Below are 24,864 nucleotides of genomic sequence, written 5' to 3'. Positions count from 1 at the left end.
GGGAAAACCAAAAAAAAAAAAAAAAAAGAGAGTAGGAAACAGCTCCGATGCCGTAATGATGTAACAATGTCCAAAAATATTACTATATACCTCTTTTTGGAGCTTCTTCAATCGTACCGACACCGTGGTCGATGAGCAGAGAGAATCAATCTATTTTGTAAAATGGAACCTTTATCAAAAAGAAAGATGAAATATATAAAAATCATTTTCTAGGGGCCAAAAGTTGCGTGTGAGAGAGAGAGACAGAGAGAGAAAGTGAGAAAGAACCTAACCTGACCAGAGAGAGGAGACGATTCGTGGCCGTGGGAGAGCGGCAAACTAACAGTTTCCCATCTACGTTTCGCCTTCCTTTTTTAAAAAACAAATTATGAATTTTTCTTTGAATTTGCTGAAATCTTTTTATTTTTATTTAGAGAGAGAAATGAAGTAAAAAAACAAAACTTTGCTTTTTCAGTTTTTTTTTTTTTTCTAGTAAAACGATTTTGGATTTTGGTCTAGTAGTAGCTAAGCTCAAGTTGTAAGGTGCCACCATTTTCTTTTGTATGCGATTATTAATTATTTGTAACTGAACAAAAATCATAGAGCTAAAAAGCAAATTAGTCATTCCAACTACCAAAAAGGAAAGGAAAAAAGCAGTCTCAATTAGCAAACACATCACTACCAAAATAAATGAATGATTTGTTAAAAGTAATTTCTATTTAATTGTTGTTGTTTTAAAATAATACTCCCTCTGTATTATAATAGATAATTTTTTAGGATTTTCACCAAAATTAAGAAAAATAATAAATGTTATATTATTATTAATTACTTTTGTTTTATACTATTTCTTTTAATACTCATTTACTCATACTTTTTTTACCTTTGTCATTCAACTGCATATCTATTTTTAATTGTTTATTATAAAAGTAAAAACATTAGTTAGATATTTGATTTCAAAAATAAAATTGCATTAAATACACTAAAAAATCATCCTTTGTGATAAAAGAACAAATCCTAGAACATCAACTTTTTATTTTATGATACAATCATACAGAGGGAGTAAATAAAGAATCGACCTGGGCCCTAAGCGATGATATTGGAAAGCCCACTTAGAGAAGTCCAGCAAGCAAGCAAGCGCTATCGACGTTTAATTCCCAATTTTACCCACTGGAGCCAGCGCCACCCACCTCCTGGGTTTGTTTCTCTCCGATGGCTCCTCCGGCGGTGAAAAAGAAGAAGAAGAAGAAGCAGCAGCCTTCTTCTTTGGATAAGAAGAAGAATAAGAAAATGAAAGCAGTTCCTGTGGATCCGGAGGCTATCGACTGCGACTGGTGGGATACTTTCTGGCACCGTAACTCTTCTCTCTCAGGTTTTTCAGATCTTCTCTTCTCTTCTCTGAGGATTTCATTAGTTCAGTTAGATTTTGATAGATTCTCTCTCTGTCAACAGCTTGGACATTAGATGATTTTAGCTTATAGATTCTTTTTTGCCAGTCCCTTTAGATGAAGATGATGCGTTCAAGCACTTCTTCAGGGCTTCCAAGACCACCTTTAGCTACATTTGCTCGCTCGTCAGGGAGGATCTCATCTCTAGACCTCCCTCTGGGCTCATCAACATCGAGGGTAGGCTTCTTAGCGTTGAGAAACAAGTCGCCATTGCTCTTAGACGCTTAGCCTCTGGTGATTCTCAGGTCTCCGTCGGTGCTTCCTTTGGTGTTGGCCAGTCCACTGTTTCCCAGGTTACTTGGAGATTCATCGAGTCTCTTGAGGAACGCGCCAAGCATCATCTCCGTTGGCCTGATTCCGATAGGATCGAAGAGATCAAGTCCAAGTTCGAGGATATGTACGGTCTCCCCAATTGCTGCGGAGCCATTGACACTACTCACATCATCATGACTCTCCCTGCTGTGCAAGCCTCGGATGACTGGTGTGACCTCGAGAAGAACTACAGCATGTTCTTGCAAGGTGTCTTTGATCACGAGATGCGATTTCTCAACATGGTTACCGGCTGGCCAGGGGGCATGACCGTCTCCAAGCTTCTCAAGTTCTCTGGTTTCTTCAAACTCTGTGAATCCGGTCAGATTCTAGACGGGAATGCCAAAACTCTTTGTGAAGGAGGATCCCAAGTCAGAGAATATGTTGTTGGAGGGATCAGTTACCCGCTGCTTCCTTGGCTTATAACTCCTCACGACGACTCCGATCATCCCTCCTCTGATCCCATGATGGCCTTCAACGACAGGCATGAGAAGGTGAGGTCAGTCGCAGCTACGGCATTTGCACACCTCAAAGGAAGCTGGAGGATTCTGAGCAAGGTTATGTGGAGGCCAGACAGAAGGAAACTGCCTAGTATAATACTGGTGTGTTGTTTGCTGCATAACATCATTATCGACTGTGGGGATTATTTGCAAGAGGATATTCCTTTATCTGGTCATCACGACGCAGGTTATGCAGACCGCTTATGCAAGTGCAAGCAGACTGACCCGCTTGGTAGTGAGCTCAGAGGATATCTCACTGAGTATTTGCTGAGGTGAGGATCCCAACCTTCAATATATACCAGATTAGACCCTCCATGTATAATCGACTGATCCTCTCAAGTGTGTGGTTTATTAAACTAGTCTCTGTTGTTGAGAGGAGTTGATAATTAATTTCCCAATGTAAATACTGTAATGTTGTTTTATTATGAGTTGGTGTTTTGAGTTGTTGGGGTGCCATCAATTATATTAGCTATATTTGTCTGACTGCGTTGAAAAAGTTTTGTGATTCAGAAATTCAACAAAAGAAAAGAAGAAAAGGGTATATGCTGGTGGATGCGTCTCGGGTTTTGGTTATTTGTGCTCACAAGTAACGACGGACGAAGATTCCCAACATATTCACATGACAAACTATATAATCTATAACAATTACGTAATCTAATACGAATAAAATCATATATCTATATAAATAAATACCAGTAATCTTGGAGAGAGTCGTGATGCGGATGCGGTCAAGTTATGAATGAAAGTGGACCTTTCTTGGTTTCGATAGATTGCGTCACGAACCAAAAAAAGAGTTGTTCATTTCTCAATGTATAAAAATGATCGGAAGTTCTAATGTAAATTTACAAGAAATATGAAATTTTGTAACTTGTCATGTTTATGTTTACAAAGAGACATATATCGAAAATGAATATATAGAGCGTAACTTAATAATTTGGTAACAAGGAAGGAAAGGAAGTATCCTGATAACAGACCAGTTGCACTGCTGCGCCAATAAGACGGGGAAAGAAAACGCGATTCAACGGCGAAAGACAGACGGGAACAAAACTATACTACTCAGTAGTAACGTTGTTTCGTTTGTGCCTTTTCAGAGAGTTTATTGTTTTTAATAATAAATAAATAAAAGTGGAAAAGGGCATAAAAAGATTGGGAGAATTTGGCCGGTGAAACTGTCAAAAAGACGTATACGGACGGAGAAGATTTGGTCTCTCTCGCTCACCCAAAACACTCCACCGATCGGATCCTAATGAGTTAGTTTGTGGAGGAGACCACCAAGGCACCAAACTCTTTCAATCAATATAACTTACTTGCGTTGGCTTCTTTCTTTCTTCTTCTAATTCTTTTCTTTGTCTTCTTTTGTCTCTCGGTGATTTCTTTTTTCCCTGTTGCTTGCTGTTGTTGTTGTCCCCTTTCTCTCTCTCTCTGTCTCTCCACCACATGTTTTTTTGGAATTTCTCCCAAACCCTAGAGAGAGCCTAGCTTTTTTGTCTTCAACTCACTGATTGAATTTGAACGAACAGCTTTAATATAATTTCCTCCTCCTCCCTTATTCTGATTCTTTTTGGATCGCTCCTTGAGTTTGTTTTTGTATAATTATTCTTATTGGTTGGTGGGTCTTCTTCTTCTTCTTCTTCTTCTTCAAGCTCCCTAGCAATGGCCTCTGGGGGCGGTGAGGCGGATAAATCTGTGGATCCCAAATTAGGCGGCGTTGGGAGCAGAAGCGCCGGGGAAGAACGATACTTCAGGGCGGATACTCTTGACTTCACTAAATGGGATTTGCATATGGGTCAAAGCTCTACTAGCACCGCCGTCACCACCAACACCAGAACTCCTCCTCCTCCTCATCCTACTCCTCCGGCGGCGGCTATGCAGGAATGGGAGATTGACCTCTCCAAACTCGATATGAAGCACGTCCTCGCTCACGGCACCTATGGCACTGTCTACCGCGGTGTCTACGCCGGCCAAGATGTCGCAGGTCTTGTTCCTTCCTTATATTCTTTCTTTAGGATTCCCTCCCAATCTGATTTTTATTGACTTTGATGATTGCAGTCAAAGTGTTGGATTGGGGTGAAGATGGTTACGCAACTGCAGCTGAAACCAATACTCTGCGTGCTTCCTTTGAGCAAGAGGTCGCCGTCTGGCAGAAGCTCGATCATCCCAACGTCACAAAGGTATTACCTTTACAAAGCCACAACCAACCCTTTGACTACATGTTTGGTTTTTTTAACAAATTCTCTCTCTCTCTCACACACACAGTTTATTGGAGCATCCATGGGAACCTCTGATCTGAAGATCCCCCCTCCTGGTGATTCTGGCGGACGTGGTAACGGTGGTGCTCATCCTGCGCGGGCCTGTTGTGTTGTCGTTGAATATGTTGCCGGAGGCACCCTTAAGAAGTTCCTCATCAAGAAATATCGGTCTAAACTACCTATCAAGGATGTCATTCAGCTCGCTTTGGATCTCGCTAGAGGGTATAATCTCTCCTCTTTTGCTTTTTCTTAATGTTTTAACGCCTCATTTGTGCATTCTTTCTGAAACTATTCACACGAGAAAGATGCATCCTTTTATCAGCAAAACTCTTGCTTCCTTGTTGTTGTTGTTGTCTCAGGATGAGTTACCTCCACTCCAAGGCGATTGTACATCGGGACGTGAAGACAGAGAACATGCTGTTACAACCTAACAAGACGCTCAAGATTGCTGATTTTGGGGTTGCTAGAGTCGAAGCTCAGAACCCTCAAGACATGACCGGTGAGACTGGAACACTTGGATACATGGCACCAGAGGTATGTTGTATGTTTGCCCTATATATAGAGCCAAAATCCTATTGTGTGGTTTTCTCATGGGGAAAAACTAAGAGGTTAACTTCTTCTGGTTTCTGGTGCATAGGTTCTTGAAGGAAGGGCTTACAACAGGAAATGCGATGTGTATAGCTTCGGTGTATGCCTCTGGGAAATATACTGCTGCGACATGCCCTACGCTGACTGTAGTTTTGCTGAGATCTCTCACGCCGTCGTTCATAGGGTTAGTAGTTCCTCTCTCTACGCTGATGTACTGTATATGTTAAAAAAGCTATGATCAGGAAATATAATCGCCTCACTCACTGTTTGTTTTTGTTTGGTTGGGTGTATGTTGCTCTTAGAATCTGAGACCAGAGATTCCGAAATGCTGCCCAAGTTCGGTGGCAAATATAATGAAGAGATGCTGGGACCCGAATCCAGACAGGCGTCCGGAGATGGAGGAGGTGGTGAAACTGCTGGAAGCCGTAGACACAAGCAAAGGAGGTGGAATGATAGCTCCAGACCAGTTTCAGGGGTGCCTCTGTTTCTTCAAACCTCGTGGCCCCTGATTCCTTCCTTTGTCTAATATTCTTCTTGAGACAGCTGCGTGATTCTTTGGATTTTGTAACTTTTGAGACTTGGAAGTTGGAACTAGTGTGGGTCTTTTTTGGTTGTCACAAGAATCTCTCTTTGTTTTTGTTCTGCTCTCCATGTAATTTATTTACTATATACTATACTACTACACAAGAGTCATCGTGTAAATCGAAAAAGATTGAATTTTTTTTTTTTTTCTGTTTTATGGGGTTGTCATCTCTCCCTCTCTGCAGGTCGTTGATTTAGAATGTCATACTATGTAAATTGGGTAAAGCGATTTGATAAAGAGAAACAACTAAAACTTAACACTGGAGAAGATTAACATTGAAAAAGGTCTAATACTACATACAAAACAAATACGTTGTAGAAAGAAAGAAACAAACAAACAAACATAACTATATATATTTTGGTAGGTAAGTGTAGATTTGTTCACTTACTTTTGTTTGTTTGTTTACTAAAGAGTTTTGCCGTTTCTCTCGTATCACACACAAACAGTGGTAGGTGGCGAAAACTCAAGGGGAAGATGATGACCGGAAGCACGAAGGCGTCTTTTAGCTCGATGAAAGAGTTTCTGAAGGAGACGGGCGGGTATGCGGTAATAGACGGCGGGCTTGCGACGGAGTTCGAGAGACATGGAGCAGATCTCAACGATCCTCTCTGGAGCGCCAAATGCCTTGTCACTTCTCCTCACCTCATTCACACCGTATAATCTCTTTCCCCCTCGGTTAAATCTAAAATCGAACCAAAAGCTTTGTGCTTTTCGCTTTGTGTGTGTGAATAATGGATAATCAAATCCCTTAGATTTAGATGATTGAGGAATGAAGTAAAGCATTCTCATTTCCATTAACGGTGAATATCAAGCACATATAGAATCCCACTGTTGTTTCAAAGCTGTCAACTTGTGTGAATCCTTAAACCCTTTTGGTAGTTCATAGTTCTCCATTGTCTGGGTTTTGGTTTACAGTTTTATTAGATATGAATAGTTTATATAGCTTCCTTAGCTGCTTTTGTATTTCTTGATGGTGAGCAGGTGCATCTCGATTACCTTGAAGCTGGTGCTGATATCATCGCCAGCTCTTCTTATCAGGTTCTTCTTTCTCCTCATCATCATCTTTCTTTGTTTATATCCATCTCCTTCCTGGACAGTAAAACAAACTTTGTGGATTGATCGTAAGAAAATCTTTCTTTGTTCTTCTTTCTCGACACTAAAACAGACTTTGTTGGATTGATCGTAACAGGCCACGATTCAGGGGTTTCAAGCAAAGGGCTTTTCTAGTGAGGAAAGTGAATCTTTGCTTAGAAAGAGTGTAGAAATAGCTTGTCAAGCTCGGAACACTTACTACGACAAATGCGGAACTAGCTCCTCCATCGATGATATCATTCTTATAAAGCGGCCTATACTAGTTGCAGCATCAGTAGGTAGCTACGGTGCTTACTTGGCTGATGGTTCTGAATACAGGTTATACTTGAGATTTGACTTTTGCTCTCTGTGGGTTCCATTTATAAACTACCTTTGTAACTGTTGGTGGTTGTGTTATCAGTGGAATCTATGGTGATTCCATCACGCTTGAAAAACTCAAGGACTTTCACCGCAGACGAGTCCAAGTTCTGGCGGAATCTGGTGCTGATCTAATAGCATTTGAGACCATTCCAAACAAGATAGAGGCTCAGGTACACACTGATACTGATGGTTCCTCAGCATCATGACATGTTTGATCTTTTTCATATCCCATTATATATTATTGATGCTGTTTAGCTTCTGCTGGGTGTTTTATTTAAGTTTTGGTTTTGTTTATTGTGATATGCTGCAAGGCATTTGCTGAGCTGTTAGAGGAGGGAGATGTGAAGATTCCTGGGTGGTTCTCATTCAACTCAAAGGATGGCGTGAACGTGGTTAGCGGGGATTCCATCAAGGAGTGTATCGCCATAGCTGAATCTTGTGACAAAGTAGTGGCGGTTGGAATCAACTGCACCCCTCCAAGATTCATCGAGGGCCTAGTTAATGAGATTGGAAAGGTGCGGCCTTGGATCCACACTCATTAAAAGGTTTGTATTTGTATTTGTAGAGACACTAAAAGGTTTGCATAAACGTGTAGGTGACAAGCAAGCCCATACTAGTGTACCCAAACAGCGGAGAGAGCTATGATGCTGAAAAGAAGGAGTGGGTGGTAAGTCATATATATCTATTCTATTTGTCTTGATAGGAAACGAGCAAAATGCAGATAACAAACAAACACACACACACAGATCTGTTCTGAGTTGCTTAAAAACTGTTGCAGGAAAACACAGGAGTTGGGGATGAAGACTTTGTATCATACGTGGAGAAATGGATGGATGCAGGAGTGTCTCTTCTGGGAGGTTGCTGCCGCACAACACCAACCACAATCAGAGCCATCCACAAGAGACTCGTCAACCGCAGATCTCATTAGCACGATCAACTTCACTTATGAATCTCTGGAATTTTGTACCAAACGGTTGTTTTCCCTTATAGGCAAAAACATAAAACAAAAACCAAAAAAATACTGTAGCCTGTTGGTGCGTGCTCCTCTTACTAATCTCTCATTTTGGCTTGCAGAAAACAAAAATACTTAGCCTAATGAGAATTACTGGCCTGATGAAGGGACCAATTCTCATAAATCATTAGAAACTTCAATAACTTTTGTTTTTTTTATGTATCCGATTTTGAGATTTATCTCTTTTGTTTGCAGAAACTCTTAAAAAAAGCTAGTTTTTATCTTCGCTAAGTTGATGACTTTAATCCTTCATAAGAATTTTTATGTTTACGCACACCATTGTTGTTGTTATTGACTTATTGGTGTGGTCACAAATCACAACTCTCGGGACTTCTCAATGGCTTTGATCGAATAGAGTAGAGGAGGTAGCAATTTAAGGCTTTTAAATGTTAAAAAGATAGAGATGTATACACTGCACTATATACTGTTTCATCATTTTGTTCATATGTGAGAGAGAGAGATGTCAATGCTCTCGGGTTTCAGGGAGCGTTGGACTTGTAGTTGTATCGTATTCGTACGGCTGGGGAATTATGAGATTTGATGAATAAGACCACACATTTATTTTTGATGTGTGATCGGCTTTTCTGAATTTAGACTACCAGATAAACAATGCAGAAAGAGATGAAAACAGTAACATCATATCCTTTTTTAACTTTTTACCCCTAAACCCTAGCTAATAATCTCCATGTTCATGAAAGTGATGTTTTACCCACACACCCAAAGGACTTCAAAATTTCTTTCTTTCAATTCAAAGTTAAAAACTTTCACATCGCCCCATCCTTCCTTCCAACTTTCCCCTTCGATAAAAAACCTCAAAACGTGTTACTTCGTCGCATCTATCAACATTTGTTTCTTTTGCATGTGTGACATAATATGTACTTGGAGAATTTGTTTCTACCTTTAGATAAATTAGCATAATGATGAATTTATAAATAAAAAAAAAGAGAGAAAGTTTCCAGCAAAAAAGATCGTAGATAATAATTAATACTAGTATAAATAACTATTAATTCGTCTACTCATTTGAGATAAATTATAATAATCCAAAAACAGGCTTACCAAATAATTCTTAATAGTATTGTTCTAGCTAGCTAAGGTGTTATCATGAATCTTTTATAATACCCAACATGTGCCGAATATTAGACAAAGTCGCCTTCATTAACAAAATTTATTATTAATACTAGTATTATTCAATAGTATTAGACTATTGTATTGTTTTATTAGTACAAATATAATTCACAACAGAGAGAAAGAGAGAGAGACGAACAAAACAGCAACAACCTTGAAAGTTAATTTTCTCTCAGTTTAATAAATACGAGTTCGTATATTTCCGGTATCTTTTAATTGCAATGTTCGAATTCTTTATTGTTGGGTGTACTTGTGTGTAGTTGACGTGTCAGAATAAACAATAGTATTACCATTAAGTATTTTAACTCTTTAACTAATCAGTACGTTTCTCTCTAATCAGAGAGGACTCATAGGCATTTAAGAAAAGAAAGCGTAATTATATACTAAGTACTTGTTACAACTGGCACAGGGTTTCGTAGAGGCAGATAAAGTTATTGAGCCTTAATTTTTTTGTAGTATATTTTTAAATTTTTAAAAGAAAAAGAAATGGATGTTGAACTGTACAAATGTGTGTATATATATATGCTACATTTTGAAAGAATAATTAAAAAGTGAAGATAAAAAAATTATGCTAATTACTAAACCTAAGTATTGGTCTCTGAACAAACAGACACGGTCTCCCACATGCAGCATGTGTCATTTTAACTTTACCTTACAAAAAAATTCACCAAACAAGGTCTTAAAAGTGAAAACTCGATTTTATAATCACAGAAATTTTAGATAAAGCAAAAAAGCCGAGAGCATTGGTTGGTCTCCCTAAGTTAACCCTACAAGATCCTATCTTTTTATGTTTAGAAAAAAAGTTAGCTCATAGATTAATGTATAGCATTTTAATAGTATAACTTTGTGTCTTGCGTTTAAACAAATATTTGTCGATGAGTCGAGAGTCTACACAAACTGTAAGGCACGGTAAATTTTTTAACCGATCTTATTATGTTCGTTCGTATAATTGTATTGTATGTCACTCATAGGCTATATATATGTAACATGACATTATTGTTGTAATCTTGCAATAGCTAAGCGGGGTATTATACGTTTGAATGAGATGATGGTCCCTTAGACATCAGTCTAGATTATTGGGTCGTCAAAAGAAACCCCTCCTCTTTTCCACACAACAAAACTCAAATTTATAAAGTAAAATCTCACATTTTACTAAAAAGTGCCTTGCAAATAAAATTTGGTAAACGTGTTTAATTCCTTATTTTCAATGATAACACAAAAAGAAAACAAAATGTATATGAACCAAAAAAAAAAATAGTATACTATTATGTATATAAAGTGACATATATATGTACTGATGTTGTTGTTGTCTCCCGAAACCTCAAAACTTCACCCTTTAAACATGCAACCTTAGCTCACCAATCGATTTGCTTTTACTAAATAACTAATAAACTAAATAGATCTTGGCGACATATTCCCAAGAATTGAGAGATATCGTTTTTGTTTGTTGCGTTTGTTCGAATTGCCAAATCCGGGGGATTTGTATTTTGCCCATATGCAAATATAGAATGGAATAAATGAAAAGTGTCCATTTTCTTTTAATATCATGGATGGCTTTATATGATGGTTACTGTTTGATACCATATATGATGTATACTTGATTTGTGAATTTCTATAAACGTGTAAAACATATATTCTTGATTATGATTTCACAATCTACAAAGAGTAAATGCTGGAAGAATTACAAAAATAAAAGACTAGTAAAAAAAGTTGTAAAATATTGAACATTAGAAAAGAAAAGGAAACGTAGTAAATAATTGGAATTGGAGGCAGTAGTAGTGTCAGTAAACTAGTGAATAACCAAAAAATCAGAGCTTGGAGGAGGATATATACTACTATATACCAAAATTAGTATTACCATAATTAGATAAAAGTAAACATATATTTATGGGAATTATTAAATTAATAATATACGTCAAAATCAATGAAAACAAAAAAAAAAAGTTCTGAGGGGGGAAACTGCAATAACTATGGACTGCAAACAAGCAAATTTATTTTAGTAAAAACATATAAATAAACTAATTGAGAAAGTGACGACCGGGCGGGTGGGTTAAAAAAACGGGTACAAATCGGATTTTATTATTTATTTTATTTTAAAAACGGGTCGGACCCACAATTTTTATAGTACTAAAAGATGCAGAAGAAAGAAAGAAAGAAAGAAAGAAAGAGAGAAGAAGAAGAAGGTCTGGAGAGAGAGAGAGAGAGAGTCTATCGTATGGCAGTTTCATGATCCGTTCCTTTGTTCATTAAAGACACACACAAACACAGAGAGAGAGAGAGAGAGAAAATACATTTCTTCAGAAAACAAGAAGAAGAAGAGGAAAAACCGGGTTGTACCCGAATACCCATCTCTCTCTCCATCCGGATTCCAAAGTTGTTGTCGTTCTCTTGCCTCCCCTCTTCCCTTCTCTTCTTGTTCTTGGATTTGGCATCAAAGAGAGAGTGAGAGATAACTAAACAGCAAACCAACAACCTCTCTCTCTCTCTCTCTCTCTTTCTTTCCCTGAAACAAGGCTACCTTGTTTCTGCCCTTGCTAGGATTTGCAACACTTAGATTAGAGATTAGATTCCCTAATCTATCTCCTCTGTTTTTATATAACAAAGTGGTCTCTCACATTGACCTCTTTGTATTCTCATATAATTCGTCACCCATATATATATTCAGTTTTAGTTTCTGAATCAGAAGAGATCTATCCATCTCTCTCTGTTGTATGAAGCTGAAGAACAATGGGTGATGGTCGCCTCAAGAAAACCAAGGTTTCTTTTTTTTTTTTTCTCTCTCAGTTGACTATGTGTTAATTCTTCTTCTTCTTCTCTCTAAAATTGACTACTATATGTTGTTAATTTATGCAGCTTTCATGGCCGAAAACATTAGTCAAGAAATGGCTTAACATCAAGAGCAAATTAGAAGACTTTCACGCTGACGACTTGTTCGACAGAGGAGGTAAACAACAACAACAATAGTATATTTACTATTACTCTTTATGTTTTTAAAAAATTAATACTAGTAAAAAGTTTTTGTTAACAGTAAGTAAGTAAATACTAGTGTGTCTTTTTCTTGTCTAGGAATGTGAGAATCAGAGAACACACACAGCTTTATAACTCATCTTTTTATTATATATATATAAAGGAATACCTTTTTTATGTTTTGCAGGTGAAGGTGGAGATAGGAGGAACAATGTCATTGAAAGAGAGGAAGCATGCTCTGTCAACAAAAGCACCAAACCTGGTCTGTCACTATTCTGAATTTATCCCCCCTCCCACTCATAACAAACCAAACTAAACCAATGCCCCTTTTTTAAATAAAAAAAATGGTTTATTAAAGAAATTGGTTTTGCAGAAACGACTCCTCCAAGCAAAAGGCATAGCGGAAGAGCCAGACGACGAAACAAACCCGAATTCGATCCAAACCCACCACTTCCACTTGATAATCATCTTCTTAGGTTTCTTTCTTTCTTTGTTTATTTGTTACTTGTTATTTTTTTTTACTATTTTTTTTGGAAATCTATAACATATTTTTATATATTAAAAAAAGGGTATTTACTGCTACATGGAATGTCGCCGGAAAATCTCCGCCGAGTAATTTAAATCTGGAGGATTGGCTTCACACTTCTCCTCCTTCCGACATTTACGTTCTTGGGTACCAATTATGTCTTATCAACTTCTACTATATATATATATATATATATATATCTCTACTCCATCATCAATCTCTCTGATTTTAGTTTTTTTTTTTTTTTTTTTAAACAGCTTCCAAGAGATAGTTCCTTTGAACGCAGGCAACGTGTTAGGCACTGAGGACAACGGCCCCGCCAAGAAATGGGTCTCTCTCATCAGACGCACCTTAAACACTCTCCCCCTCGGTACCTGCCCTACTCCTTCCCCTGTTCCCCACCCTGTCGCCGAGCTCGACTCTGACTTCGAAGGTGCTGCTAACTCCTCCTCCCTCTACCATCGCACCAGGAGCCTTAGGATGGACACGTCTTCTGCTTCATCCCTGCACCTTGACTGCCGTAGGTTCAGCGTCTGTGACCGTTTCATGCCTGATGACGATTTCTACGACCAGAGCTTCAGGTATTGCTCCTCTGACGACGACGACGACTACGAGCCAAATTCTCCTTCTCATCATTATCACTACTATTCCCCTGTCTCGAGGACTGGATCCTTTGTGGCAGACGACAGAGACAAGGGAAGAGACAAGTCTAAGTATTGTTTAGTCGCCAGTAAGCAGATGGTTGGGATCTTCTTGACCGTTTGGGTCAAGAGTGATCTAAGGGACAGTGTCAAGAACCTCAAAGTGTCTTGTGTTGGCAGAGGCTTGATGGGTTATCTTGGAAACAAGGTACTTTTCCAGATTCCTTGAGTTTGAATCCTTCAGCTTCTCTAAAATAAAAAGTTTGGATCTTTTTCAATGTGCAGGGCTCGATTTCGATAAGCATGTCCGTTCACCAGACGAGCTTCTGCTTTGTCTGCAGCCACTTGACATCTGGCCAGAAAGAAGGCGACGAGCTGAGAAGAAACTCTGATGTTTTGGAGATTCTAAGGAAAACCAGATTCCCTAGAGTGAACAACGCAGGCGACGACAAGTCTGAAGAACCCCAGACGATTTTAGAACACGAGTGAGTTATCATCAATGCTCCTTCCTCTTCACTTGTTTGATTCTTGCTATCAACTCAACAAAAAAAACTTACTTTGTTTTGTGTGTGTGTGTTTACAGTCGGGTAATCTGGCTTGGAGACCTGAACTACCGTATAGCTCTTTCTTACCGGTCTGCAAAAGCCCTTGTCGAGATGAGAAATTGGAGAGCCTTGCTTGAGAAAGACCAGGTAAGTTAGTTAGTTGTACATTTCAGGCAACCTTTCAAAAATCCCAAGAAGTTCGACCAATTATTGTTATTTTTATCTAAGAGTGTCAGTTTCGTTGTTGTTACAGCTACGGATAGAACAACGAAAAGGTTGTGTATTTGAAGGCTGGAATGAAGGGACTATCTATTTTCCACCAACTTACAAATACTCTAACAATTCAGATATATACGCGGGAGATGATCGGCTTCCCAAGGCCAAGAGACGGACTCCAGCATGGTAAGTACTTGTTTCTCTCTAGTCCTCAGCAGCATGGAAACTTGATGGCATATATAAATACTGATGATAGTTTGATTTATCTTAAACTGAATGAAGGTGTGATCGCATACTATGGTACGGGAGTGGTCTTCATCAGCTGTCATATGTTCGAGGGGAATCAAGATTCTCGGATCACAGACCAGTCTACAGTTTGTTCTCTGTAGAGATTGAGTCGGTATGTAGAAACCATATAAAGAAAAGCTCCAGTTACACCAGCTCTAGGATCGAAGTTGAGGAACTTCTTCCTCAGCCGTATGGATATAACCCGTACTGATTCATCATCATCGGTCCTAAATCTGGTTGAAGACAAATCCCCGAAGGAGGTCTCAATATTTCTAAAGCCTGAACCAAAACAAAAAATGGTTGGTAAATAAATCTTTGATGATTATGGAATATGTTAAGTTGTGTGTTTCTAATAATATCATCTGGTCTTGTGGGATTTTTCAGTAGTCGGAGGTTTGTGGTGGACTTTGACATGCAGAGAGTCATGAAAAAAAAGGCAGATCTTCTTGGTCAAGATCTCTGTTTCTCGGGTTAGAACAGGACAAGATTCGAGTGCAAAGGAATAAGAGTAGTAATAAGGTCTATAGATATTCAGCAGATCAAATACATATATATATATCTTTAGGATTATAGAGAATTGACCAGTTATTAGCTTCTATTCAGACCACTAGTTTCTTTCTTCTCTAGATAGACGGACACACTAGTGTAGGATTCGTCAAACTTGTGCATAATGAATGAATTATATATGTGTATGCTTGGGGATGTAAATTGTAAAATGGATTCTTTGTAAGGACCAATGGGTTTAAGATGATTGGAAAGTGCAGATTAGTTTATTATCAGTTTCATGTCCTAATAAGATTTTATCATCCTGCCCATACATACACACACCTATAAATTGGAACTTGAAAGTGAGAATTCGAAAAAAAGAGAAGTCAAACTCAGAAGTACTAATTTTCGTTTGTACTTGTTGGACTCTACAAAGTGGCTTTTTTTCTTTCCCCAAGTTTGAAAGATAAGTTAACTAATGTTATTTTCTTGTCACAAGAGTTGTCTGTATATACTAAACTTACAAAATGATTATGTAAAATATAAAAAAAAAAAAAAAAAAAAAAAAAAAAAAAAAAAAAAAAAAAAAAAAAAAAAAAAAAAAAAAAAAAAAAAAAAACTTAAGAAAAATGATTTAAACATCAGATTCTCTAAAACAAAACACCAACAAAACATAAAGAATTTCTCCTAAATTATTTAGGCAAGAAAATGACAAATAAATGAATATATATATTCTTCTGTCAACAATAATATATCATATCTAATGTAGTATATATTTCCGTGCATTCCAATGTCCCTTTAATGAAAAATAAAAAAAGGTCTTGTTGTATCTAACAACAACGCGTCTGGTAAAAGCGAGTGAAGTAAACGCAATTATATGATTGGGAGCTCTTTTACTCTCTCTCTCTCTCTCTCTCTCTTGGATTTGTTGGGCCTTTTAAAAGTTTACAAGATTACTCACCACGTGGGTAAAACTTTATTTTACGAAACTTTGAACTCAGAGATTGTCTCCTTCCCCCACACACGCACACCCCCTTGGTTCAGTAGTATCTTATCTATTCTACTATGAAATGCTTTTGGCCGGAGCTCCATTGGGCTTTTATATAGTATTATCTTTATGAAATGATAACCGACGTACGGCTCATAGATTCAGACACTGAAAATACGAAGAGGAAATACTAATTAATATACCATGGGTTACTTACTACTAGTATATTATCTTCTTAACAAGAGACATATATATCCGACGGATAGATATTTTGGTCGGGGAGGAACGGCGGAGATTAGAGAGAGGCTATGACTAACGCATATGCCACTCACTTTCACTGCCCATCCTCCTTCTTCCCTTATTTATTTTCCTTTCTTGTCTTATTATTATTTAACATTTTCTTTTTCTATAGTGGAATACAGAACTACGTCACGTATCTCATGGGTCTAGCTCTATATATAAATCGCCAAATGGATATGATGAGGAAGATCCTATTAACTAGATCACAACCACATGCTATGTCGTAACATTACTCGACCCTTTCTGCTAAAAGCACCATATCATTCATTTTTCCACTTTGATCTCTCTATTTAGGGGTGTTATTGGATTGAGGATTTTAATAGATTTTAATTAACCCAGGACATTAGTGGATTTAAAAGTCTAATGCATTTGTGTGGACTTTATAATGCATATAAGGTGGATTTGAAAGTCATCGATAATGTATTTTTGGTGATTGTTATGGATTTTTTAAAAAGTTATTGTTAGAAAAAAATATATATATATCCATAAACTGTGTTATACACCAAAATTATATTAAATTAATAACACCCAGACTTTTACACATGTCATAGAAAACTTGAATTAAACTGTATTTGTTTTCAATCCAGATTTTTGGTGTAATTAAAGAACCCAGATGTCATGAACCCAGAAAAAAAAAATTAAAGAATACAAAAAAACACAGATCTGATGAATAAGTGTGATTATATACAAAGGGTTTGAGGAGGAAGAAACAGAGATTGAACCCAGAAAAAAAAATGGTGATTATATCATAAACCAAAAAAAAAAGTTATAGATCATGAACCCAGAAAAAAAAGTTAAAGAACACAAAAAAAAAATTTTCAAAAATAATACATATCTGATGAATAAGTGTGATTATATAAAAGGATTGAGAAAAAAAATCAAACAATAATATGTCAAAGGCTAGAGATCCATCTAAAGAGAGGAGAAGAAAATGAAATGATTGAGAAAAGTGTGGTATTGTGTTTGTTCATATTTTAGAAGCAAAGTACGTTGAAATCCAAAATCACACAAAATCCAGTAGATATTGAATAACACTAGATTTTAATGGATTTTTAAAAATACCCAATTGAATAACACCTGATTCTTAAATACATCAAACTCCTTTAAAAACCACAATCCAATAACACCCCCTTAGTCTCTTTCACTTTCACTTTCTTTTAACCATCATATATATAAATATTTATTATACATCAATCCATTAGATTACAACTAATAATACACTGATCAATACCTACGATAACAACATGTAATTAGAAAGACTGTGACACATTAACTAATACACCCAACATAATTATATATAGGACTCTAGGCTTGTAGGTAAGTTTCATCATAGCAATTTAGATAACGATATTTCCATGTTATCACTCGAAGCTTCTAATGATTGTTTTAATAACTTAGTTATACTATATTGAAACGAATGATTGATTGTGTTCCTATACGACCTAATCAGTGTTTGATTAATGTTGTTTTAGTTTGATCTCTTGTTTTTCTTGTCAGAGTACTGGATCTGTTGTTATTGTTAATGAAAATTATTTATATTGCTCTCTGTTATTTAAAAGCTCTTTTTTTTTTTTTGTCAACACTATCTATATATATTAGCTTTGTTATCAATACTTTTTTATTTTCATAACAATCAGATTCATATATGATACATCTACCTCCATGTGAATCCCTGCCGATTGGGATTTGCGAGTAAATCAATCACAAAGTAGAAAAAACAAACAAAACGCACAGAGTAAAGGCTCTTCAAATTGATTGTTCGTCAAGTTGGTCACAACTTATAGCATATGATTTTGACTCGTGGACGCTTGCAGTGACACTGATAGGCAGTAGGTTATATTGGCGATAAAGAAATGTGTTTATACCGGTGGGTGAGTGCTGATTAATGGAAACTTAAAATAATTCATGTAATTACAAGTTGAGTTGTTGGCAGCACACACTATGTTATTATATCATATATTGTATTTGTATAGTACTTTAGTTAAGATTTAAGATCAAGTCGTAAATCTCATGGTAGGAAAATGCGGGGACGATGTTGATCATATGAACCTTCACAAAACACGATTTGACAGGTTTCCCTTTTCTAATCTAATAAATAGAGATAGATAAACATTTAGAACAATTCTGAATGAAGATTGATCTTTATCAAATATGAGTTTCATGACTTTCTCAAGTTGATCTTTTATCTAGAAAAATTAGACCTGTTTTCTGTTCCTATCAAAAGAGATGCATAGTTGTAAGATTGGCTTCAAAAAAGTTTGCAAACTTAATGAAAAGAAAAAAACAATCTTTTATGTTAGGTGAAGCAACAAAATATACAATTAGAGAAATTAAGATATAAAAATAATTTTTTAAAATAGTGTGGTTTTATATATTATATGTATAATATTGCCTTGGTCGAAGTCGAAGAGAAGTTTTGAAGTGCCGTTCCACGTGGAGATGAAGCTCAACGTCAGCGTCTGCAAGAGACGTTGACGTCAGTGGATGTAGAACTTGCATGTAAACTGAATGGGGAGTAGTCGAGAACAAGTAAGATGCGACGTGTATGTCTCTTTTTTACATATTTGTGAGCCAGTACAAAATGATACCGTATCACTAGTATAAACAGACTTTGAACTGGGGAGTGGTCTGAGAACAAGTGAGATGCAACGTGTATGTCCCTCTTTAAGAAACTAGCGAGCTATCAGTATAGTAGTAATAAACAGAACGTAGCACCCTATATATATTTATACAGCCTTTGGGTATTGAAATTGACCAACAAACTAACTAATTATACTTTTGAAAGATAAATAGAAGTAAAATGGCAGAGAAGAGGTCAGAGTCGTGCATGCGTCATAGAATTGATCCAACCTTTTTTTGTCAAAAGATACATACAACAGCAAACATTATTACAGTTATAATTAAGAGATTACCATAACAAGTAAGATACAAAAAACAGCAAACATTATGACGTCACCTTCTTCTCTATTCAATTGCCTCGACGTTTGCTTCTGTTCCAAGTTTCATGTCAGTGCCTAGTAATTAAATTACGTCAGATGAGGTCATTTGCCTATATTGTTAAGGGAATCTAACAATGATACGGTCCAACACTTTTTTCATTTTTTTTTGGAAGCCAATTAATTAAATACTTGGAGTTTTGGTCACTAACTTAAATAAGCTGATAAAAGAAAGAAAGGGAAATTATATTGGCTATCGTCATAGCTCCAAATAACGGGAAATAACGCCATGATTCTGGCAATTTGCCTTTTTTATGTAAGCTTCTAGAATATTCTTTCATCATAGTATATAATAATATCGTTACCATATTCAATACCAGCAAAGGCTATTTTTCTCTAAAATTCGAATAACACGCATTAACAGCCAAAGATTTAGAGGCGAAGAAATAAATGTTAATTACGCGGTACCAGCTTTAATTTGTTTACTGCAAAAACTGTATAATGTTTTATAACCGCAAAGAAAATTAATTTTGGTATATAAAGACGGGTCAAATGTTCCCATACGGTCGCAAAGGACTTCAAGTTAGGGCTCTGATATAAAGGTTAATTACAAGTTTTGCTTAGTGCTTAATTAGGAATTTCGTGGGAGAAGCGTTGGAATGATAGGCCTCAATCTTAGATTATAGCTAGGCCAACTCAACGATGCCTCATATTTGTATCTATGGGGTCCAATACATACACGGCCCATTCATAAGCGTTCTTCTTCTGTTTTTTAATCTCTTTATGTTCAGTTAGTCAGACAGACATTATCATAAACAAAGCACGCGACACATAAAAATTAAAGTAGCATTCTAAAGCCTCTGTGAATGAATTCACGAGACGGCCAAAAGACTAATTAAACAAACGCCCAAGACAAGCCTTTATGATTAATAAAAGGTAAAATCAGAGGCTGTCACGGCTCAAATACACTAAAGAAAAACACCCTTGTACACCATCAATTGGTTTGTTCAACCACTTAAAGAAAAGAGAGTAGTACGTAGCTAGTCCTAGAAAGAAAAAAAAAAAAAAAGAGAAAGTTGACCGACACAGATGTAATAGTAATGCCGATGCCAACTTGGAGAGTGAGTGGTAAGCCAATAAATTCCCCCTAAAAAAATCGAGACAATATAATGGGCTTGGTGCAGTACTCATCTCCATCTACACTGATGGAACAACTGATCATGTACACGTACATAGCATCATCATGACTGCATATCATATATAAAAGCGAGATGACGATGATGATGATGATGCAGTGTTCCTGTCCAAGGCTTCATCACTGGACGTTCTTCTTCCCTTCTTAGGGTTTACTTTACGTCGAGGAAATTCCATAAAGATGTCGCATGCCATCTGTTTCGCTCTGCATTCTTTGGAACAGAATGCCCCCAAGTAGCTGCATCAAATCAAGATTGTAATCGGAGTGAATATATTAATAAATTAGAAAGTGAAGATCCTCGACTATAGCATTTCCACGATCGTGTATCGCGGAAAGAATGAAGTAGTACTGACCCGTACATGAAAACGTCCTGGTCGGGACGTAGGGTCTTCTTGCAGAAACGGCATAGGTCAAGAAAGTTGCTGAGGTGAACCTGATGATCGGCAGCCGCCATATGATGATCTCTCTGATCAGGCAACCTGCAATCCGAAAGGGCGGCGGTGTGAGTATCATCAGGATGCTTATCGGAGAAGCTCGGGGCTCGCGGTCTCTTGCTCGGAACAATAAGATCTGTCGTCATAGCTTCCTTGGTTTGGTTGGTGGGTGTGATGAGAGGAGAGATTTCGACTGCAACAACCAAAATTAGGGTTTTTGGGAGATTTCTGCCAAAAATTCCTCCAACCGTGTGTAGTATATAAAGGCACTGTAGATGTGAACCAATCAGAATCCAAAGAATAGACGCGTCATCAAATCAATTGGGTACAATCCTCTGCGCCCAGGTGTACGACTACCCACGTGGTATATTTTTTGTCAAGATTTCTTACCCTTTTCTATTAATGGGCTTTTTCTTGGAGCGAGCCAGGCCTGTGTATGTATAGGAGGGAATGAATCAAGCTGATAAAAATGATGCCACGTCTCCAATATAACAAATCAAGCTGATAAAAATCATTTTTATTGATGATGATTATATTCATCTACATATATGCATTCATTTTCCAAGTTTTATTCTTTTTCTTTTTTCTTTCTATATTTTTGTTTTTGTTTTATGTTAGTAGATTTGGTGGTGGTAATGAATTGTAATGTTTATGTCAATTTTCAGATTCTAATTAATAACGGGCGCTATTTTTAATTATTATCAATAAAGTTAATATAATATATTTTTTAAGAATCGATTGAGTTAATAATATTCAAAAGATCATATATGTAGTATATGTTGACTTTATTTTATATAGGTTTGTTTGACTAATCACTAAACCAGAATTGGACTTCCAAATATTACTTAGTAATTGAAATGAAAAAGATGAAAAAATATAACAGTTTATTATTTAATCAAAAAAAAAAAAATTTGCATCCAATAATAACATACTGCATTGAGTGGAATGTTTATGTCAATGTAGGAGGTTATAAAAGAAAACCCAATATTGCTGTAGGGGTTAAAAAAAAAAAGTAAAATGGTACAAGAAAGGAAATGTTTGATAAGATGGACAGTAATTGAGATTTATGACTGTATATTTTGATTTGGGAGAAAGCGTATACAAATGACAAAATGTACCGGATCTCAGGAATATCCCAATTGAACGAACATTCGTTTTCTTTGTATTTCGCAATCTCTTTGTAACTTTTCTCAAGTCAAAGAAGTGTTAACCTCCTCAAGAATGAATGTGTGTATCAAAAAAAGATAATAATAATGTTGAAAGGAACCCCAAAAAAAAAACAAAAATATTAAATAAATATCTTAATAGTAATACTACTAAAACACAAAAGGTTTATATTAAAAAAAAAGGAAAAAAGAAAAGCAAAAACGACGTAGCTTCATCAATGAAAAGAACAAGTTGTTCTTCCTTTGCTTGGCTTGCTTGTTGTTGTTTGGTTCCTCCATATGAGCCTCCCTCCTCGTTCCGTTTTGTAAAATTGGGATTGGATTTTGTATTCTCCTCCTCGGAATCGCCTCTCTGGCATATTTAATTATCTGACTCTATCTCCTCCGACATCATCATCATCATCATCATCCCTCGTCTTCGTTGGGCTTCTTCTTCTTCAGGTAAATATATATCCTCCCAATCGGGTTTTCGTATATTGGGTGGGTTACTACGTTGTGCGTCTTTGTTCTTTGATCTTTTCCCTCTCGTAATTGCATCTATGTTTTCACTCTCTGTTGCATTGGATTCAATTCTCAATGCTCTCTGGTCCAATCTTGATCTCAAATTTTAGGGTTTTCTTCCTTCTCAATCCAATTTTATTTATTTTGAAATCCAATTATTTAATGTGTGTGATTGATTATGATTATGATGTTGCAGTGACGGTGAAAGATTCGCCCTTTGAGAAAAAAAAAAAAAGCTTTACTTCACATCACCGTTTCAGCTTTTACTTTGTCTTCTGATGTATCAATGTTGTTGGCATTCATATTTCAAAATGTCTTGAATCTGATGAGATGACCAAATCAATGAATTCTATGTATCTGTTTTCAGATTCTGTACACAAATGTCTGGCCTGCTCGATGGAATCCCTGACGCTGTTGCTCTTAGATGTCTTGCCTATGTGCCACTTGACCTTCATCCCAATTTAGAACTTGTCTCTCGCTCCTGGCGTGCTGCTATTCGCAGTGATGAGCTCTTCAGCGTCCGCAAAGACCTCCGGTCATCTGAGCATCTCCTCTGCGTCTGTGCCTTCGATCCTGAGAACATTTGGCAAGTCTACAGCCCCAACTGCGATCGCTGGCTCACTCTCCCTCTCCTCCCTTCCAGTATCCGCCACCTTGCCCATTTCGGTGCTGTCACCACTGCCGGTATGCTCTTTGTCTTGGGCGGAGGCAGCGACGCTGTCGATCCCCTTACCGGTGATCACGACGGTACCTTCGCTACAGATGAGGTCTGGTCTTACGACTTTGTACAGAGACGCTGGACTCCTCGCGCTTCAATGCTCGTGCCCCGTGCTATGTTTGCTTGTTGTGTTCTTGACGGCAAGATTGTTGTTGCTGGCGGATTCACCACTTGCAGGAAATCTATATCTGGAGCTGAGATGTATGATCCTGATCATGACCTCTGGACTTCGATCCCGGATCTCCACCGGACGCATAACTCTGCCTGCTCGGGTCTTGTGGTTAATGGGAAAGTTCACGTTTTGCACAAAGGCTTATCGACCGTGCAAGTTCTTGAGAGCTTTAAACTCGGATGGGCTGTGAAAGACTATGGCTGGCCGCAAGGTCCTATGGCTGTTGCTGAGGACGTGCTTTACGTGATGAGCCACGGGCTGGTGTTCAAGCAAGAAGGTGACACTTGGAAGATGATTGCGTCTGCCTCAGAGTTTAAGCGGAGGATTGGAATGGCCATGACGAGTTTGAGTGACGAGGTACTGATCGTAGGAGGAGTGATTGGACCTGATAGGCTCAACTGGGACATCAAGCCCTTGTCAGACGTAGACGCTTTGACGGTTGGGAGTGATCGTCCAGCGTGGCGGAAGGTGGCGCCGATGACAAGGTGTCGTGGGACGATCCTTGGCTGCACACAGTTGACAATATGATATGATGTGATCATCGTTCTTTCAAGATGACCTCTTTCTGTTTTGTATGTCTTTTGATTTTCTTCCTGTTTGTTAAAAATGTTGTTTTGTTTTTTATTGTTTTTTTTTTTGTTAAGAAACGAATAGCTCTAGTAAGTAGATTTTGAGAAAAAATATCATCCAAACATACCATTTGTTATATTATTAAATACATGTTACCATGACACATAATACAGTTAGCCTGATTTTTGTGTTAATATCCTCTCTAAACATTCCTACTCTTACATACGATGATATGATCAAAAAAAATCTTTTGTTCTAAAAATATATCGTACTAGATTAGGATCTGCGGTACACTGCATTGGCAAAATTATTTATAACTAAAATATTTAAATTATAAATTATATTTGTTGGTTAAATATGTTATAATTATATAATAATTGTTAAATAACCATATAATACCGCCATATAATTTATTTTTTACATAATATTTATTTAATCAATTTAATTAGATATGTCTATTCTCTGATACTGACAGTGTTAACAAAATAAAGAAATGATGTTTTACCCGTGTAACAGCGAATTAATGATATTTTTTAATTTATATAAATATTGATAAAACCTGTCCCGCTATATAACTCCGTCCCGAGATATTTTAACTCATACTATATCATCTTAATTTTTAATATTTGTTGTGTATCTACTGTATAATATTTATCATATTTAACTTTTTAAAAGTTTTAAATATTTCTCATATTTAACCTTTTAAAAATCTTTAAATTAAAGAACCGGAATAAACCAAATAAAAGTTTTTAAGTTTGAATGCCTAATAAATCAAGGTTTCTACTCATTTGTATTTAGAATCATTTTGGTCTCTTTTATAATATGACTCTAAATCATCGCCCAATTTTTTTAGACGATGTGGGATATTGTACCCATATTTTTTATTCATCTGAGTAATATATGTCTGTTTTTTAAATTTTGTATTACATCATATGCATGAAAAAATCACAGTTTTTATTAACTAAATGTAGTA

At 36.8% G+C, this 24,864-nt stretch overlaps 7 protein-coding genes across 8 annotated transcripts in view; 5 read left to right on the top strand and 2 right to left on the bottom strand.

The window, feature by feature from the left end:
• Positions 1 to 422, bottom strand: part of LOC104788666 (serine/threonine-protein kinase Nek4) — a 3,874-nt gene extending 3,452 nt beyond the window's left edge. For both annotated transcript variants that reach the window (XM_010514437.2, XM_010514438.2), the window contains exons 1-2: positions 273 to 422; positions 91 to 169 (exon numbers count right to left, since the gene is read on the bottom strand). The gene's annotated coding sequence lies outside the window, so the exon portion shown is untranslated. The remainder of the gene's footprint in view (positions 1 to 90; positions 170 to 272) is intronic.
• On the top strand, positions 1,136 to 2,678 carry LOC104788665 (putative nuclease HARBI1). Its single transcript, XM_010514435.2, has 2 exons — positions 1,136 to 1,348; positions 1,473 to 2,678. The coding sequence occupies exons 1-2, from the start codon at positions 1,189 to 1,191 to the stop codon at positions 2,507 to 2,509; spliced, it is 1,197 nt and encodes a 398-aa protein (XP_010512737.1). The 5' UTR covers positions 1,136 to 1,188; the 3' UTR covers positions 2,510 to 2,678.
• On the top strand, positions 3,405 to 5,797 carry LOC104788664 (serine/threonine-protein kinase HT1). The gene is made up of 6 exons (XM_010514434.2): positions 3,405 to 4,208; positions 4,283 to 4,404; positions 4,490 to 4,704; positions 4,842 to 5,016; positions 5,120 to 5,254; positions 5,373 to 5,797. The coding sequence occupies exons 1-6, from the start codon at positions 3,887 to 3,889 to the stop codon at positions 5,577 to 5,579; spliced, it is 1,176 nt and encodes a 391-aa protein (XP_010512736.1). The 5' UTR covers positions 3,405 to 3,886; the 3' UTR covers positions 5,580 to 5,797.
• LOC104788663 (homocysteine S-methyltransferase 2) lies at positions 6,036 to 8,300 on the top strand. The gene is made up of 7 exons (XM_010514433.2): positions 6,036 to 6,307; positions 6,635 to 6,691; positions 6,843 to 7,063; positions 7,146 to 7,275; positions 7,417 to 7,620; positions 7,701 to 7,772; positions 7,884 to 8,300. Exons 1-7 carry the CDS (start codon positions 6,128 to 6,130, stop codon positions 8,031 to 8,033), a joined length of 1,014 nt encoding a protein of 337 aa, XP_010512735.1. The 5' UTR covers positions 6,036 to 6,127; the 3' UTR covers positions 8,034 to 8,300.
• Positions 11,405 to 15,198, top strand: LOC104788661 (type I inositol polyphosphate 5-phosphatase 4-like). The gene is made up of 11 exons (XM_010514432.2): positions 11,405 to 11,999; positions 12,096 to 12,186; positions 12,397 to 12,471; positions 12,583 to 12,685; positions 12,778 to 12,882; positions 12,993 to 13,584; positions 13,662 to 13,861; positions 13,960 to 14,068; positions 14,175 to 14,323; positions 14,420 to 14,724; positions 14,810 to 15,198. Exons 1-10 carry the CDS (start codon positions 11,970 to 11,972, stop codon positions 14,634 to 14,636), a joined length of 1,671 nt encoding a protein of 556 aa, XP_010512734.1. The 5' UTR covers positions 11,405 to 11,969; the 3' UTR covers positions 14,637 to 14,724; positions 14,810 to 15,198.
• On the bottom strand, positions 20,390 to 20,910 carry LOC104789859. Its single transcript, XM_010515498.1, has 2 exons — positions 20,684 to 20,910; positions 20,390 to 20,567 (listed from the first exon to the last, which is right to left on the bottom strand). The coding sequence occupies exons 1-2, from the start codon at positions 20,908 to 20,910 to the stop codon at positions 20,390 to 20,392; spliced, it is 405 nt and encodes a 134-aa protein (XP_010513800.1).
• LOC104788660 (F-box/kelch-repeat protein SKIP30-like) lies at positions 22,125 to 23,943 on the top strand. The gene is made up of 2 exons (XM_010514431.2): positions 22,125 to 22,371; positions 22,799 to 23,943. The coding sequence occupies exon 2, from the start codon at positions 22,812 to 22,814 to the stop codon at positions 23,847 to 23,849; it is 1,038 nt and encodes a 345-aa protein (XP_010512733.1). The 5' UTR covers positions 22,125 to 22,371; positions 22,799 to 22,811; the 3' UTR covers positions 23,850 to 23,943.

Source organism: Camelina sativa, chromosome 5, assembly GCF_000633955.1.
Source record: "Camelina sativa cultivar DH55 chromosome 5, Cs, whole genome shotgun sequence".
Taxonomy (NCBI): Eukaryota; Viridiplantae; Streptophyta; class Magnoliopsida; order Brassicales; family Brassicaceae; genus Camelina; species Camelina sativa.
This window is presented reverse-complemented; position numbering and strand designations above follow the sequence as displayed.

What these genes read in the sequence shown, in the direction of transcription:
- LOC104788661 (XM_010514432.2), top strand. Translation starts at nt 11,970, where the DNA reads ATGGGTGATGGTCGCCTCAAGAAAACCAAG. An exon ending in CTTGATAATCATCTTCTTAG is followed by an intron (nt 12,686 to 12,777) that starts GTTTCTTTCTTT and finishes TATTAAAAAAAG; the next exon opens with GGTATTTACTGCTACATGGA. An exon ending in AAGAGACGGACTCCAGCATG is followed by an intron (nt 14,324 to 14,419) that starts GTAAGTACTTGT and finishes AACTGAATGAAG; the next exon opens with GTGTGATCGCATACTATGGT.
- LOC104789859 (XM_010515498.1), bottom strand. Translation starts at nt 20,910, where the DNA reads ATGACGACAGATCTTATTGTTCCGAGCAAGAGACCGCGAGCCCCGAGC. An exon ending in CAGGACGTTTTCATGTACGG is followed by an intron (nt 20,568 to 20,683) that starts GTCAGTACTACT and finishes GATTTGATGCAG; the next exon opens with CTACTTGGGGGCATTCTGTT.
- LOC104788660 (XM_010514431.2), top strand. Translation starts at nt 22,812, where the DNA reads ATGTCTGGCCTGCTCGATGGAATCCCTGACGCTGTTGCTCTTAGATGT.
- LOC104788665 (XM_010514435.2), top strand. Translation starts at nt 1,189, where the DNA reads ATGGCTCCTCCGGCGGTGAAAAAGAAGAAGAAGAAGAAGCAGCAGCCT. An exon ending in CCGTAACTCTTCTCTCTCAG is followed by an intron (nt 1,349 to 1,472) that starts GTTTTTCAGATC and finishes CTTTTTTGCCAG; the next exon opens with TCCCTTTAGATGAAGATGAT.
- LOC104788664 (XM_010514434.2), top strand. Translation starts at nt 3,887, where the DNA reads ATGGCCTCTGGGGGCGGTGAGGCGGATAAATCTGTGGATCCCAAATTA. An exon ending in ATCATCCCAACGTCACAAAG is followed by an intron (nt 4,405 to 4,489) that starts GTATTACCTTTA and finishes TCACACACACAG; the next exon opens with TTTATTGGAGCATCCATGGG. An exon ending in CTCACGCCGTCGTTCATAGG is followed by an intron (nt 5,255 to 5,372) that starts GTTAGTAGTTCC and finishes TGTTGCTCTTAG; the next exon opens with AATCTGAGACCAGAGATTCC.
- LOC104788663 (XM_010514433.2), top strand. Translation starts at nt 6,128, where the DNA reads ATGATGACCGGAAGCACGAAGGCGTCTTTTAGCTCGATGAAAGAGTTT. An exon ending in GCTGATGGTTCTGAATACAG is followed by an intron (nt 7,064 to 7,145) that starts GTTATACTTGAG and finishes TTGTGTTATCAG; the next exon opens with TGGAATCTATGGTGATTCCA. An exon ending in CTGAAAAGAAGGAGTGGGTG is followed by an intron (nt 7,773 to 7,883) that starts GTAAGTCATATA and finishes AAACTGTTGCAG; the next exon opens with GAAAACACAGGAGTTGGGGA.